The sequence below is a fragment of the Bison bison genome, unplaced genomic scaffold (genome assembly GCF_000754665.1).
Source record: "Bison bison bison isolate TAMUID 2011002044 unplaced genomic scaffold, Bison_UMD1.0 scf7180017864270, whole genome shotgun sequence".
NCBI lineage: Eukaryota > Metazoa > Chordata > Mammalia > Artiodactyla > Bovidae > Bison > Bison bison.
In genome coordinates, this window is record NW_011494842.1 from 1,152,637 (window position 1) to 1,169,767 (window position 17,131).

The window sequence follows — 17,131 nt, forward strand, 5'->3', positions numbered from 1 at the left end:
CCCCGCCCCGGGGCCCTCCGCCGCGAGGAAGGGGTCTTTTGCGCAGCCGTGGTTCCTGGGCACCTTCCCGAGGTGAGAACAGGAGTCTGGACGCCAACAGCGAAGCCTACAGAGCAGAAAACAAAAAGCCGCCCTGTCCAGTTGCTTGTAGGGGGCAAGGTGAACCTCACCGTTTTCACACCCACTCTCATGAAAGCATTTGTAATGACTTCTCTGTTTAAAAGCTACTGGTTGGAATTCGAGTGAAATGATTGTTATTTAAGACCGTTTCAAGCCCCATTTGTATAAACCTCCTGTTATGAGAAGACCATGGAGGCCGCTCGGCCACCGTGAAGGTCAGGGAGTAGTAGAGTGGTGGCGGGGCCGGGGCCTTTGCTCGCGTTTCCTCGTGGCTCTGCCCAGCAGTACACGGAGGGGATGCACAGGGCACCTGGAAGGGGATAACAACAGTTCAAGGCTGGAGCCCAGCCTTTAATCTGAGATCAAAGTCAAGGTACTTGAACAGAGATGAGGCCCCTAAGGCTAGATCCCAGTTCCTCTGAACTCTAAATACTAATTCACAACTGCTGTAGGGGGTCATCTGGCCTCATTAGACGTTTTATCGTACCATGACAAACCTGGAATCCTTAGACATTTTGTAAATGTGCTGGACTCTCTCACACCTCAGACTCTGTGGATTCCGACTCCAGAGAATACCCAGGCCCATCTTCACTCCCCACTGGGCCAGCATCCCAGCCCTGCCCTCCCATCTGGTCTGGTGCTGTTTGTACCACTGTCTGTGCTCAGCTCAGCAGCTACAGTGATCCAGAATAAGGCACAGCACAGCACTTCTCAGAAACCTTCAGCGGCTCCTCACTTGTAAAAAATGAGGAAAAGCCAAGGCCTTCAGAAGAGGCCTCAAAGGACTCTTGTCTCCAAGCTGCCTGCGCTAGCCTTACTTTGCATGTCTGGATAAGCTCACTCCCTGCCTTCAGGCCTTTGCTCAAGTTCACTAAGGACCCTGATCGCTCTAGTAGGAACAGCAAGCCCCCCGTCCCCGGCCGCCCCCACCGGTCCTTCTCAGCTCATTCGGCTGTTTTCCTTCCTCATCTCAGCACCGCCCGCAGGTGTGCCCCACTGCGGAGGTGAGGGCTTCCTTTTGCTCACTGATGTATTTCAAGTGCTTAGAATAGTAGCTGACAAATATAAGTACTCAATAAATACTTAGTGAGTGAAAGAATAAATGGTTTAAAAGAAATTTAAAGGAAAAATATTGATGGAAAAAAATAAAGCTCTTTAAGTTGAGGCCTATGCTATTGAGTCTCTGGTTACCCTGCCCGAGGGAGTCCAGGAGAGTCCTTGCACCTTGTTCTTGGGAGAGGTCTGAGTGACCAAATGGTCAGGAGGACAAGGAGACAGAAGGAAGGGTTGGGCTGGTAGGATACCAAGCATCCAAAAACAAACTCTTTAAGGGAGGAATTTTTATTTAAGACAGTCAATGATACCACCAACCAGACGCTGTCAGTACATTACCTATATATCCTTTTAAAAATAAACACTGTCATTCATTTTTTTGACAAAAGCAGTTATTCAGGTATAAAAAGGCATCACAATAAAAACTTTTTAAAAGAAAAAAAAAAACCTATCACAGTAAAATGAAAAACGAATAAAAGCAAACAAGTAAGCATCGTTGTCAGAAACATTCTCTTGATAATATTCCCCATTACTTTGTGTGACATCCACTCTCCTCCATGTGTCTAAATTAAGTTCAAATGAGTAAGCTGGATTTAGAAAAGGCAGAGAAACCAGGGATCAAATTGCCAACATCTGCTGGATCATTGAAAAAGCAAGAGAGTTCCAGAAAAACATCTATTTCTGCTTTATTGACTATGCCAAAGCCTTTGACTGTGTGGATCACAATAAACTGTGGAAAATTCTGAAAGAGATGGGAATACCAGACCCCCTGACCTGCCTCTTGAGAAACCTATATGCAGGTCAGGAAGCAACAGTTAGAACTGGACATCGAACAACAGACTGGTTCCAAATAGGAAAAGGAGTACGTCAAGGCTGTATATTGTCACCTTGCTTATTTAACTTCTGTGCAGAGTACATCATGAGAAACGCTGGGCTGGAGGAAGCACAAGCTGGAATCAAGATTGCCAGGAGAAATATCAATAACCTCAGACATGCAGAAGACATCACCCTTATGGCAGAAAGTGAAGAGACACTAAAAAGCCTCTTGATAAAAATGAAAGAGGAGAGTGAAAAAGTTGACTTAAAGCTCAACATTCAGAAAACGAAGATCATGGCATCTGGTCCCATCACTTCATGGGAAATAAGATGGGGAAACAGTGGAAACAGTATCAGACTTTATTTCTTGGGCTCCAAAATCACTGCAGATGGTGACTGCAGCCATGAAATTAAAAGACACTTACTCCTTGGAAAAAAAAGTTATGACCAACCTAGATAGCATATTCAAAAGCAGAGACATTACTTTGCCAACAAAGGTCAGGTATGGATGTGAGAGTTGGACTGTGAAGAAAGCTGAGCCCCAAAGAATTGATGCTTTTGAACTGTGGTGTTGGAGAAGACTCCTGAGAGTCCCTTGGGCTGCAAGGAGATCCAACCAGTCCATTCTGAAGGAGATCAGCCCTGGGTGTTCCTTGGAAGGAATGATGCTAAAGCTGAAACTCCAGTACTTTGGCCACCTCATGCCAAGAGTTGACTCACTGGAAAAGACTCTGATGCTGGGAGGGATTGGGGGCAGGAGAAAAAGGGGATGACAGAGGATAAGATGGCTGGATGGCATCACTGACTCGATGGACTTGAGTTTGAGTGAACTCCGGGACTTGGTGATGGACAGGGAGGCCTGGCGTGCTGTGATTCATGGGGTTGCAAAGAGTCGGACACGACTGAGCGACTGAACTGAACTAAAACATGATTTTTAATTTTGTAGTAAGCAGAAATACAATCAGTGACAATTACTAAAACATTAAGCAACCCAATGACCTTAAGGATCATGATGACTACCCCTTCCCCACTGTGTCACTCTGGACCATTCACACATGAGTGTCCCAGCAACACAGCGCCTCTGCCCAGCAGGCGCCTCCAGCACAGCCGTCTCCTGGACACCCGTTCACCTCCCACTGCTGAGCAGGCTCCCCAGACGTCTTTAAGCTCTGTAACCACCTCCCAAAGCCTTAACCTACTCTTAACAAATTAACAGTACAGTGTGCTCGCTTTGGAAAAATGACTACGGCATTCTCAAGCTATGACGTCTACTTAAAAAGCAAGCACGGAGGACAGAACTGACAGCTTAAGAAAGAAAGAACACAAACTGGTTTCCAATGTGGACTGAAAAGACTATATGATAATAATAAAACAAGTCATACTATTTAACACTCAATTATCTAGTTGCAGAGAAAGACCAAAGTTCTAGCTATGATATTTTTTGTCTTAAAGAAAAATTTATATTTATAGAAAAATTTAAGTTTGGTAAATAATTACTACTCAAAATTTTTAGGGATGACATTTCTGGTCAAATAACATGAAGTATATTCACAAAGATTGTATGACAAGCCCCTTTTTAGTCTTCTAATTATATAACATTTTTTATTATTCATCATGGGGCTTCAACATTTAAAAATTAAATATGTAATACCAACTGTAGGACACTGATGGAATAACTAACATGAAGATACTTCCATATGAATTAAAAATTTTAAAGGGTTAAGGAAGATTACTCCTGAGTAGACTTTCAACATTATTTTCTAAAGAATACTATGTTTACAGAAATATATATATATATATATATATATAAAAGGACTAATATTAAAAGTATGCCTAATTCTATGCAAATACTTTTACATCATTCCCTTTAAACAGAAAATAATACAAGTCATATGAAAGTCGAAGTAGGTAAAAAGAATGGAAAAACTTTCTTTTTACTACTTTCAAAGAAATTAGGTTGGTTTTCTTTTTCATTCCAGCAATGTACAGCTCTAATTAAAGCAGGACTATACATCTCAGTGAAAGCCACAAAGAACATTGCTGATAAAATTCTTCATCTGTTTTCACGATCAGTTTCCATTGCTCTCTTCCAATAATCATAAAAAGACCTCAAAGATAATATATATTAGTGCCACATGAGAAGTAAAATTTACAGAAAAAATGAGCTATGATAGTTTTATTTATATTCATTTTCACTCTTAAAAAAATAAACTAGAATTATCTGTACAGTACAATTAAAATTAAAGAACCAATTCTATTTGGGAAACATAAACAATAGTCAAGGGCTTCTTTATTTCTTTTTTTAAAATCCTTTTAACCTAAGTATATGAATTCAAGGTTACCTGGGAAACATGATACCTATATTAGAATATATAATTTGTATTTGCATTAACATATATTCTGTTCCTCTATACATTTTTGCAAATGGCACAAAAACACAAAGCAATATCAGAGTTTGAACATACAAAAGCAAAAACAGTGTGTTTTCAAATACATTTGTACTAGTAGGTCTGTGGTCTCCTTTAGAAAACAAACTCAAGAATTCATCATCCTGAGTCTCTTCAAGGCCACTTGATGTTGTGTGGTAATACCTTTAGTTACATTTCCTCAAGACTTCTTCTAATAGCTTCTTCTAATTCCACATCTGCATTAAAAAAGAATATTTTAACATTTAGGGCAGAAAACTGATAAAAATGTACTTAATGTAAGTCTCATCAACTACATCTGTATTTTCAGGAAGAAAGGGAAATACAACTTGGAGAAACTGAAGATAACTTTGCAGTTTCTTCATCATAAAATTTGACTTTTGAAATATGAGAATCTGGATATGATCTTAAACTGAATTACAGTATATCTGAGCTTAAAATGCTAAGAAACTTATTAGTTATTTCCATTTAGGGACATAGAAAGACAACAAACTTCGAGAATGACTGACAGGTATTCACCAGACTTAACAGGGGAAAAAAGAGTATCTATTTCCAAAAAAGATTTGAGGTAATACATATAAAACTTACCAGTAGAAAAAGAAAGGCAAAATCATGAAATGGCAAAACCTCAAAAGCTATTAAAATTTTAGTTTTAATTTTTCTATTATCTAAGACAAAGAGTCCAATTCAAGGCTATATAATATCCTCTGAGAAGCATTTATTATATATACATATGCACTCACTGAACAAATTTATTGAATGCCCACTGTATATCAGGTACAAAATACAACAGTGAGCAAGGCAGACATTCTTGGGTTCACTGGTCTTTTTCTCCATTTCCTGAGAATGATGCTAAAAACTCAAGGGGGTAATTAGGTGTCAAGTTTCTTGGCCTTCACTAGCTTCTCACACCAGATTTATCTAATCCTGTCCAGTCCATGGTCTCCCGCAGTCTACTGGGTTCACAAGCACAATAATTCCTCTAATATGCAGCCACCTCTTCCTATGAGCTGGGGCACTAGTGTTACATCGTTAGGAATTTAAAACACTACAAGCTACTCTACACTGTGTTAAAGCTAGATTCTAGGTCAGTGCATTGCCCTAAGATGAATTCAAAGGGATGAAGAAATGTACAGAAAAGCCAAGATGCTCTTAGCAAACAAAGAAGAAAAAGGTGACAAGATTTCTTTTTATGAAAACTTATTACAAAGTTATAGTAATTAACAATGTGGTACCAGTGCAAATCCGACTGCCAGTGCAGGAGATGCGGGTTCGATCCCTGGGTTGGAAGATCCCCTTAAGAAGGAAATGGCAACCCGCTCCAGTATTCTTGCCTGGGAAATCTCAGTCCATTGGGTCGGGTACCAAAGAGTCGGACACGACTTAGTGACTAAACTACAACAAACCAGCCCAAGAACTGGTGAACAGACCAAAGAGGCAGCACCGACAGCTCTATGGAAACCTGATCGATTACACGGGCAGCCTTGCAGAATGGTGGGGCAAGGTGGGGTTTTCAATACATGATGGAGGGAAACTGGTAGGCCACATGGAAAAAAAATAAATTTATCCCCACCTTATGGAATATACAAAAATACAGTTCAGATTTACTGTGTATTAACTGTGTAAGAGCAAAGGTGGAACAACAAACAGCAAAGAACATGGGACTATGTTCAGGACCTTAGTGTAGGGAAAGAATTAAACAGGATTCAAAAACATTATGAAAAAGAATGGTACTTCGGAATGCATTAAAATTCCTTTAATCCATCAAAAGGAGAGTGTAAAAAGACAAGACATAAAGAGAAAATATTTGCAATACACAGATCTTATACCTAGAAAGATTTCAACCAGAAAAATCAGTAAAAAGATAGTCAAAACTCAAGAAATCTGCAAAGACACTGGCAAAAGATGTCAAAAGGTCAAATAAACATTAATCATCAGAAAAATGTAAATTCAAACCACAAAAAAATGCCTACCACTAGGTAAAATTAAAAAGACCAATAATTCAATGATTAGTGAAAATGTAGATCAGTAGGAGCTCACACTCACTACTGGAATGAAAAAAAAATTCGAACAACCACTTTTGTAAAAAACCTTGCATAATCTACTAGAGCTGAATGTCAGCAAGTCTCCACCTCAGTATATATTCCTAGAAATGTGGAAATTATTTGCAACAGCCAACCCAATGTCTGTGAGTGATACATGAATTGATTTATGTGTAAAGTTATCTTACAGGTACTGGAAATGAACAAACCAAAGCTACATGCTAACAATCAGATGAATCTGTAAAAGTGTTAACTAAAGGCATTCAGACCCAAAATATGAGTAATATAGACCATGACTGTGCTGTTCAATGTGATGCACACTGACTATATGTGGCTATTTGTGTTCTGATTAACTGAAATTAAGTGAGGGGGATGCTTCTAGGGAACTGACCATTGTGGGCTGAATTGTGCCCCCCTCAAGATATGTTCTTACCCTGGTATGCGTGAATGTGACCTAATTTGGAAATAGGGTCTTTGTGAGTGTGACCAAGTTAAGATGAGGTCACTAGGGTGAGCCCTAATTCAACATGACTGACGTCCTTATTGGAAGAAAATGCCACGTGAAGATGGACACACAGGTAGATGGTCCCGTGATGATGGACGCAGAGACAGATACATCTACAAGCCAAGGAATGCCTGCTGTTGGGTAACGGAGTTAGAGAAGTCAAGGTTCAGAAAAAGATGGAAGCCGACACTTTACAGGAACAGATCACCTTAAATGAGGCGAGAAGGGGCAGCAGTCGGATTAGTGAGCTGCTGCACTAACCCAAGAAAAGAGTAAGTATATATAGGCATATGTGTGGAAATCTACTGTCTTAAGGGGGCCTGTTCTTCTCCAAGGTTGTTCGGAGTAGTTATCTCTTGAACAGCTGGGGCAAGGAATTTTGGAGATCGGCCAGAGGCTGGACCGGCTGGAAGCTGGGCATAACCAACCTAATGTCCATTTTCCCTTTGGGTGAGAGAGTTCTTTGTTTTGCATAGAATAGTGGGGAGGACCTGGAGGGGAGTTTTAACTCCAGGCTACCTCGAGCCATGCAACTTTCCTTCACCTACAGTTGACATTAACAACCAGAATCTGGGAGCAGGACCATGGCCCTACCAACAGCTTGACCTTAGATGGGTGAACGCGACGACTGTGAGACAATTTCTATTGTTTTAAGCCACCTCGTTTGTAGTACTTAGGTGAGCAGCCCCAGGAAATCAACCCACTGGTAATACTCTTTTTTAATCTGAAAGATGGTCACCTGTTTTGCGAGATGTTTTGTACAATTTCTGTGTGTATTATATACACATATACACACACAGAGAACCAAAAATCTGGAGGACCAGGGTATAAGTTGGGGAAAAGGATCAGAGCTGAAGTGTTCCAGAGTCCTTTTATTGTTTTATGGAGGCAGACAACATGTACATACACTTTAGTCTTTAAGTTACATATAAAAAATGTGATAAAATGCCAAGGTAACCACAGAAAGAACAGAAACAAATACACAGGATACACACCAACTTGAAAAAACAAAGAGGAAGCTAAGAATGAAATTGCAGAAGTAAATACAAAAACATTAATATCTCACAGTGAACTTACAGGAATTAAACTTGCCAGTTAGAATGGATAAAAACGAAAGCAACTAAATGGTTCCACTTCCAATAAACTTTCACTCTAACAGTAGAGTAGCTTATATTGGGGAGAAGGCAATGACACCCCACTCCAGTACTCCTGCCTGGAAAATCCCACGGACTGAGGAGCCTGGAAGGCTGCAGTGCATGGGGTTGCTGAGGGTCGGACACGACTGGGCGACTTCACTTTCACTTTTCACTTTCATGCAATGGAGAAGGAAATGGCACCCCACTCCAGTGTTCTTGCCTGGAGAATCCCAGGGACGGGGGAGCCTGGTGGGCTGCCGTCTATGGGGCTGCACAGAGTCGGACACAACTGAAGCGACTTAGCAGCAGCAGTAGCAGCTTATTGGATTAATTCTCCCCTAGATAACAATTATAAACTATTTTAAGGCACTAAAGAACAATAAAAATCAGGTAGAAATAGGACCGAAGTTAATTATTGAAATAAATGAATTACACAGGGCTAAATATGCAGCTTTACACCTTGTTTCTCATTTGCCTTAGGGCATGCCGACATCCCTGTGAAACAGGATGCAAACTGAGGAGTCAGACAGATGACAGAGGGTGTGAAGGGGAGGTGGTGGCAGGAGGGTAGGAACAGCAGAAAGAGATCCCAGCAGAAATGAGAAAGTAACAGAAGAGGATCCTCCGAATCTACAAATCGTTGGCTGACTTCTGAACTCTGCATACACGAGAAAGGAGCCGAGATTCTCGTGAGAAACAGCAGTCGGAAAGCTAAAAGAAGCAAGCAACTGCTGCCTGCTGTGGTGGAGAGAGAGTTTGGTGTCCGAGTCCAGCAAGTTAACTACCTACAAGAAAAAAAAAATTCCTCAGAGGAAGTTAACAGTATTCTGAGAATCTATAATTTACATCACAAACATCCAGCATACATCAAAAATCACGTGACTTGCAAAGAAAGAAGAAATGTGCCGCACAGTCAAGAGGAAGAGCACACAAAAGAAACTGACACACAAGATAATCAAGCTACTGATTGGGATTAGCAGAAAAGAGATTTTAAAAAACTATTTTCAAGGACATAAGGTTGAGTGGATAAGAAATCTCAACAGATAAATAAAAACTATTAAAGAGAAAACACAAGTTTTGAAACTGAAAATTTACTAAGTCAGCTTAACACTGGAGGTGGCAGAAGACTGAACAATAAACTTGAAGACTGGACAACAGAAGTGATCAAATATGAAGAAAAGAGAGAAAGAATACTGGAAGAAGATGACAAACCTGTGGGTAAATCTAAACCACAGAACATGCGTAACTGGAGTTCCAAAAGAAAAGCAGACAGAAAGTGGGACAAACAATTGTGAAGAAATAATTGGGGGAAACTTATAAACTTAGAGATAACATGAAGCTAAGGAAACTCCAAGTAGATACAAAGATAGCTACATCCAGGGACATTACCAAAAACTGCTAAAATCCAAAGACAAAGAGGAAATATTAATAGCAATAAGAGGGAAAAAATGACATACGTGCATATAGGGGAGCAATAATAGAAATTATGGTCATTTGTCAGGACAAACAAAGGAGGCCGGCCACAAAACAAGAAAATGGAGCTCCAGCTCTAAAGTGCTGAAGAAAAAAACACTAGTTAACCAGAATTCTAAAGCCAGAGAAAATATACTTCAAAATTAAAGGGAAAATAAAGATATTTTCATAAATGAAACAATATTCAACACTAGCAAAACTGCATTACATTAATATAAAACAGGACAGGAAATTCTTTAGGCTGAAGAAAAAGGACATCAGATAGAAACCATAATCTACTGGAAAGAATGAAAGGTCATTTGAAATGGTAACTATGTGGATAAATATTAAAAACTCTATTTCTTCTTTCCTTTCTTTAAAACTCAAAGCAATGTTTAGAGCAAAAAATAATATTTTCTTATAGTGTTTATAACAAAAGCCAAAGTATATATCTCATAACCGAGCAACCATAAAAAACTGGACAGATTGTCAGAGTAAATCAAAAAGTAAGATCAAACTTAGAGACGTAGTTTCAAATTCAGAATCAAATTTAGAGACGTAGTTTCAAAACAAAGATATAAATAGACTGAAAATAAAAGAATGGAAAAATATACACTGTGTCAATATTAAGCATAAGAAAGCTTGAGTAGCTATATTAATATCAAACAAAAACATTTTATGATAAAAGGTATTACCAGAGATAAAGAACAGTTCATAGTATCATAACGCTAAACAGATCAGTTTAGCACACATCAGAAATGTATATGCAACTAAAAACAGAACTTCAAAACACAAAATAACTAAAGAGAAAAAGTAAATCTACAATCCTTGATGAAGAAGCTCACTGTTACTACTGTGGTAACTGACAGGTTAACTAGATAAAAAAAAAATCACTGAGGATGAAGATCTGATATTATCAACCACCTTGACCTAACTGACAATCAAAAACAGAAATACATTCAAGTGCATACAGAATATTCATCAAGACAGACCACAGGTTGAGACACGAAAGTCTCAATAAATATCAAAAGTTTTAAATTTTACAGAGTATATTCTCTTACCACAACAAAATTAAATTAGAAATAATAAGACATTCAAATATTAATATTTGTAAATTCAACAATATATCTAAAGAGTCAATAGATCAAAGGAGACAATATAAGGAAAATTAGAAAATATTTCAAACTCATAGCAAAAACATGAAAATTTGTGGAACACAGTCAGTTCAGTCACTCAGTTGTGTCCAACTCTTTGCCACCCCATGGACTGCAGCACGCCAGGCTTCCCTGTCCATCACCAACCCCTGGAGTTTACTCAAATTCATGTCCATTGAGTTGGTGATGCCATGGGGACCATCTCATCCTCTGTCGTCCCCTGCTCCTCCTGCCTTCAATCTTTCTCAGCATCAGGGTCTTTTCCAGTGAGTGAGTTCTTCATGTCAGGTGGCCAAAGAATTGGAGTTTCAGCTTCACCATCAGTCCTTCCAATGAATATTCAGGATTGATTTCCTTTAGGATGGACTGGTTTGATCTCCTTGCAGCCCAACAGACTCTCAAGAGTCTTCTCCAACACCACAGTTCAAAAGCATCTATTCTTTTGACACTCAGCTTTCTTTATAGTCCAACTCTCACATCCATCCATGACTACTGGGAAAACCATAGCTTTGAGTAGATGGACCTTTGTTGGCAAAGTAATGTCACTGCTTTTTAATATGCTGTCTAGGTTGTGGAACATAGTAAAAAGTAGAAAGCTGACAAACTACAGTCTGTGGGCCAAATCCAGTCCACCAGTAACTTTTGTAAACTTCACTGTATACTTGACACTCCTTTGTTTATGTATTGAGAATAGCTGCTTTCATGCTATAATAGCAGAGTTGAGTAACTAACAGAGACCACAGGAACTACAAAGCCTAAAATATTTACTATATAGTATTTTACAGAAAAAGCTTAAAGCTTGCTTATCCTGGCTTAGAGGGAAATAAACATCTTTAAATGTTTACATTTAAAAAACAAGGAAAAAAAATTCAATCAACAGTCTAAATGTCACATTAAAAAGCTATAAAAGATGACAAAATTTAAGCTCAAAGTAGAAGGAAGGAAATAATAAAGAGCAGAAATCAATGAAATGGAGAGCAGACCAAAAGGAGAGAAATTATCAACTAAAAACAGTTCACTCTTTGAAATGATCAAATAAACTGATAAACTTCAAGTTAGTGAAGAGGAAAACAAAAATTACCAATATTAGGGGAAAAATGAGATGATATCATCAGCAATCCTAAAGAAATAAAAAGTATATAATAAAGGAATACTACTATGAACAACTTCACACTGGTACATTTGACCATCAAGGTAAAACGGACAAATTTCTCGCAAAACATCATTCTCCAAAACTGACATGAAGAAGAAGAACAGGTCCTAGAGTGAATTTTCAACAAATCAGTGGAATAGGTAGCTCCAAACACCCGTCCTTCCACATACAACACTGAAATACACGCCTAAACTGTTGGGCAGAAACAACTTTCTCAAAAGTTTGGAAAATCCTCAAAGGGTCACAGCAACAAAGCAAACACTGAATCCAGACAAAGATCACACAAACACCAGTATGGGGACTGCCCTGGTGGTGAAGTGGATAGGAATCTACCTGCCAATGCAGGGGACACGGTTCCATCCCTATCTAGGAAGATTCCACACGCCTCAGAGCAACTAAGCCCACGCACCACAACCACTGAGCCTGTACTCCACAGCAAGAGAAGCCAGCGCAATGAGAGGCCCGTACACAGCAGTGACGAGTAGCCCCTGCTCACTGCAACTTGAGAAAGCCCACACAAAAGCAACAGAGACCCAGTGCAGCCAAAAACAAATAATTAAAAAAGCAAACAAACAAACAGTGGGAAAGCCTAGTGGTATCTTCACTTGCCCTTTCCCCACCAGCTCACTATCCCTCCCTGCAGCAGCCCATACTCCTGGTGTGGGACCCTCGTCCCTGGCTCCAGGCAGAGCAGAGCAGAGCAGAAGTCACAACTTACTGCTTTTGTTCTATCCTGTATCTGAAGGCATCGTCTATTTTACAAGCTCAGGCCCCACACCGGGCAGAAAAGCAGTCTGCGTGGCTCAGAAACACTGTGAGGCAGACAAAAAGCCCATGGCCTGGGGTAAAAGATGATGGGTGAGACATACAATAGAACACCTAATATCTGGGAGGAAAAGCCATGAAGAGAATTTCCTTGGGAAATTAGGGCATTCAAAAGCACCTCTGTGTCCTGGGGAATTCAGTAACCAGGCACATACCCAGTACAGGATGCACGCTCAGAAAATGCCTGAGAAGACACTGAGCCTTCGCCACTGACTGGTCTGCAGGCTCAGTGCACGCTTGCGTGCTAAGTCACTCCAACTGTGCTGGACTCTTTGGCCTGCCAGACTCCTCCGTCCATAGGATTTCCCAGGCAAGAATACTGGAGGGGGTTGCCATTTCCTCCACCAGGGGATCTTCCCGACCTGGGGATGGAACCTGAGTCTCCTGTGGCTCTTGCAGTGCAGGCAGATTCTTTACCACTGTGCCACCAGGCTCAGTGCACAGCTGGCTAAATGTTGAAGGTGCTAGCACACAGCTGAAGCTCAGGAGAGATTGCTGTTTGCTCCTGGTATTCAAGGAAATCTCTGTCAAAACAATAGTTGAAAACAAGCTAAAGGAACAGAGACTTCAGTAACCAAAAATGACAAGGAGTACAGTTTTTGCAAAAATAATCTGGAACTAAGCACATGGACAATTACAGCCTTTGACAATCACAAACAGCACACCAAGGGGAAGACAGAGAATCTGATTTCCAAAGTACTACATTATAATATTTGCACATCCAATTTTCATCAAAAACACAAATAATACAAAGAAACAGTAAAGTATACAAAGTGAAAAAAATTGCATTAAATTGTCCCTGAGGACACCTAGATATTGAATTTACTAAACAAAGACTTTAAACCAGCTGTCTTATGTTCTAAGACCTAGAGTAAACCATGAGCAAAGCAGTAAAGGAAATTGTGAAAACAATGTATGAACAAAATAGAATATCATAAAGAGGTGGATATTATGAAAGGCCACCAAATAGAAATTCTGGAGCTGAAAAGTACAACTAAAGTGAAAAATCTGTTACAGGAGTTTAACAAAATTAAGCAGATAGAAAAAAGAATCAACAGAGTTTAAATGTCCCAAATTTGATAAAAGATATGAATCTACACATCCAAGAAGCCTAACAAACTCCAAACAGGAGAAACTCAAAGAGATTCATGTTGAAGACATGTTACAGTTAAACTGTCAAAAGCCAAAGTCAACAGAAGCAGCAAGGGGAAAGCAACTCATCACGTGTAAGCCGTTTCTAATAAGACGAACAGCTTATTTCTCATAAAGATCATGGAGGCCAGAAGACAGTGAGAGAACATATTTAAAATGCTATAAGAAAAAACAAACAAAAATCTGTCAAGTAAGAATTCTATATCTACAAAGAATGGAGGAGTAATCAAGACTTTCCCAGACAAAAACTAAAGGAATCTGTTATTAGCAAATCTGCCCTCCAAGAGATGCTAAGGGAATCCTTCAGGTTGAAATGATAGGAAATTAGACAGTGATTCAAAGCTACATGAAGAAATATAGAACACTTACAGCAAATATGTCCTTGTTTTTCTCTGTTATGGCTAAGTCTGTATTTCCCTTATTCTCTTTTCTCTCTGCCTTTATTTCATTCTCTTTGAAAGAGAGGTAATATGACTAAATAAGAAAGAACTCAGCAATAGGAGTTAGAAGGCCTATACTAAATCATGCTCCACTCATTTGGAGGCTATGAATCTGAAAGCAAATTACTAAATGTTTGAAGACTAAGTTTTTATGAAAAATAGGAGAAATATTCTGACTCTTATAGGTTGTTAAAATTAACAGCACTTTTAAATGTGTTAGGTTTTTTTCATATACAATTCAAGTAAAAACTGAACACAGTAGTCTCTTCTTTCTCTGTTCTTTAAACTGGCCACAGAGTTATACTGTTTTACTGTTTACGTTATAGTTTTACTATTTGTTATAATATTAATAATTGTACTGACAACTGCTATTAGTTGAAGGAACTCTAAGGCAAACTGATGACATTTACAGAAAGATGGTTTTACATTAGCAGCAACCCACTTATTGCTGTCTTTTACTTCTTTTCCAGGGATTTGGGTCAGAATACCTCTATTGAACATGTATACTTCAGAGCAGACCTTATGCTATGCTATGCTATGCTATGCTAAGTCATTTCAGTTGTGTCCGACTCTGTGTGACCCCATAGACGGCAGCCCACCAGGCTCCCCCGTCCCTGGGATTCTCCAGGCAAGAACACTGGAGTGGGTTGCCATTTCCTTCTCCAATGCATGAAAGTGAAAAGTGAAAGTGAAGTCGCTCAGTCGTGTCTGACTCCCAGTGACCCCATGGACTGCAGCCTACCAGGCTCCTCCGTCCATGGGATTTTCCAGGCAAGAGTACTGGAGTGGGGTGCTGTTGCCTTCTCCACAGAGCAGACCTTAGGTGCAGGTAAACAGTGAATACTGATAATAATCACCATCATGGGGAATTCCCTGGTTCCATGCTTTCACTACTAAAGGTGTGGGTTTGATCCCTGCTTGGGGAACTAAGATTCCCACAAGCAGCAGCAACCAATTCAGTACTGCTTACCATGTGCCAGGCTACTCCAGTAGGGCAGGTATACTAGTATTTCTGTTTTTAAAACTGAGGAAACTGACACACAGTGAAGTTAAGGGACTTGGAAAATATTATATCACTCACAGACCAAAGCTGAGACTACCCAGGATCTTTATAATGGGCTTGGGTAGTTAAAGACTCTGACAGGTCTACAGAGAATAACAAAGATTGAGATAATCACAGCGGGGGGAGAGGAGGCCACAAAAGAAACTGCCTTTTCCCAGGGCAAAGTCACAAGCAAATTGACCCTGCTTTTTACCACCCATTTGTCAGGCTTTTAAAATGCTGTGTTGAGGAGAGAAGGAATGAGAGGAGATTGGAGAAGTTTTGCTATTGGGTTTGGACTACAACATCACTTTGCTTCCATGGTGCAGAGTCAACTCAATCACCCAATATTCTCCGGCCAAATGGTTTGTCTTAATTTCCTTAATCCAGTTATAGGGAGCTGGGTCCTAGCAGCCCTAACTTATTTTGTTTGTTAGAAGTGTATTCATTCAACGATCATTTAGTGCTAAAACCCTGTGCTAGTTGTTACTGAAATAAAGATAAATAAAACATGATCCTACTCCTTGAATGGCTCACAGTCTGGTGGGCATGAGAAATACAAACAAAAAAATGTTTAAACCAGAGGGAGTCTGGAGATGGGAGCCGCTAGCTTTCTCTAAAGATGGAAGATCTAAGAGGCAGTGATCATACAAAACTGTCTACAAAGTGGCAATTCAACCTAAGAGATGATATTTGAGCTGGTTCTTGCTGGGTGAAAAGGAAGGGAAAGGAAGGCATTGGAGGCAAGTACAGAGGAGGCCACTGCTCAGTAACTTAGAGTGGACACTGTGTGCTTCTCATACTCATTTTACATAAAGCAGGAAATGAAAACACGCGTGACACCACTTTGATTTTCTTGGGATTAGAGCATTATATCTCTGCTTCATAGGACAGTTAATTAAAAGTTTAAAGTATCTTTACTTGAATCCACTAATGTAATACTTTTTCCAAACTAAGACATGATAAAAATGTAAAAACTCTCAAAATCTCCCAGTCATAAAAAGTGTAACACAGATACAAAATGCTAGAAATTCTGATACATATTCAGTGATACAGATCTCAGATTTCCTGGGTTAGCTAGGAGCCCACAGGACTGTGGATGTTTTTCAAGTGTGGTTATTTAAAAGTTATCATTTTGTTTGGCATTTTCCATGGGATTAGTCATGGGTAGTAAGTGAAGACTGCGAAGTCTTAAGTACTTAGGTGCTCAGTGGTATTTCTCTTTTCGTGGACTTCATAAACAACTTAGCTGGCAGTTTCTGTTTAAAACTCACAAACGTTCTTTCATCTGTTTAACCTGTCATTATGTGGCTGCTTAGCACAGAGCCAGACCTCGCAAGACCATGTTGGGAAAACAAGCTGGTCAGAAAACTTGCTTCCAATTAAGCTGTTGACTTACTGCCGATTTTGTTTAACTAATGAATTTTGACTATAAGAAAGATCAGTCTTCTCTGAATAGAATCTTCCCTGAAAAGAATCAATTGCACTGCCAGACTCAATTCCCTACCCGAGACAGCACACAGTGTGCTCCTAGTCAGATCCATCGTACTCTAGAGCAGCGCCTGCAAACAGAAGCGCAGCAGCGGGCCATTCCCTGTGCCCGTTTTGCCACGCCTCCTTCCCTAAGTATACATTCCACTCTCAAGTCTCCACCAACCACCACATTGGAACGTATATTAAGACTCCTACTGTGGCAATTCCCTGGGGGTCCAGTGGTTAAGACTCCATGCTTCCACAGCAGAGGGCATGGGTTCCATCCCTGGTTGAGGAACTAGGATCCCACATGCTGTGTGGCGTGGCCAAAAAATTAAAAAA

At 39.8% G+C, this 17,131-nt stretch overlaps 1 protein-coding gene across 1 annotated transcript in view; it reads right to left on the reverse strand.

Moving 5' to 3' along the window:
• Positions 1-2,789: 2,789 nt before the first annotated feature.
• ZNF451 (zinc finger protein 451) overlaps positions 2,790-17,131 on the reverse strand; it is an 89,192-nt gene continuing 74,850 nt past the window's right edge. The window contains exon 15 of the mRNA XM_010848704.1: positions 2,790-4,633. Coding sequence (XP_010847006.1) covers positions 4,587-4,633 — 47 coding nt within the window. The 3' untranslated portion in view covers positions 2,790-4,586. The remainder of the gene's footprint in view (positions 4,634-17,131) is intronic.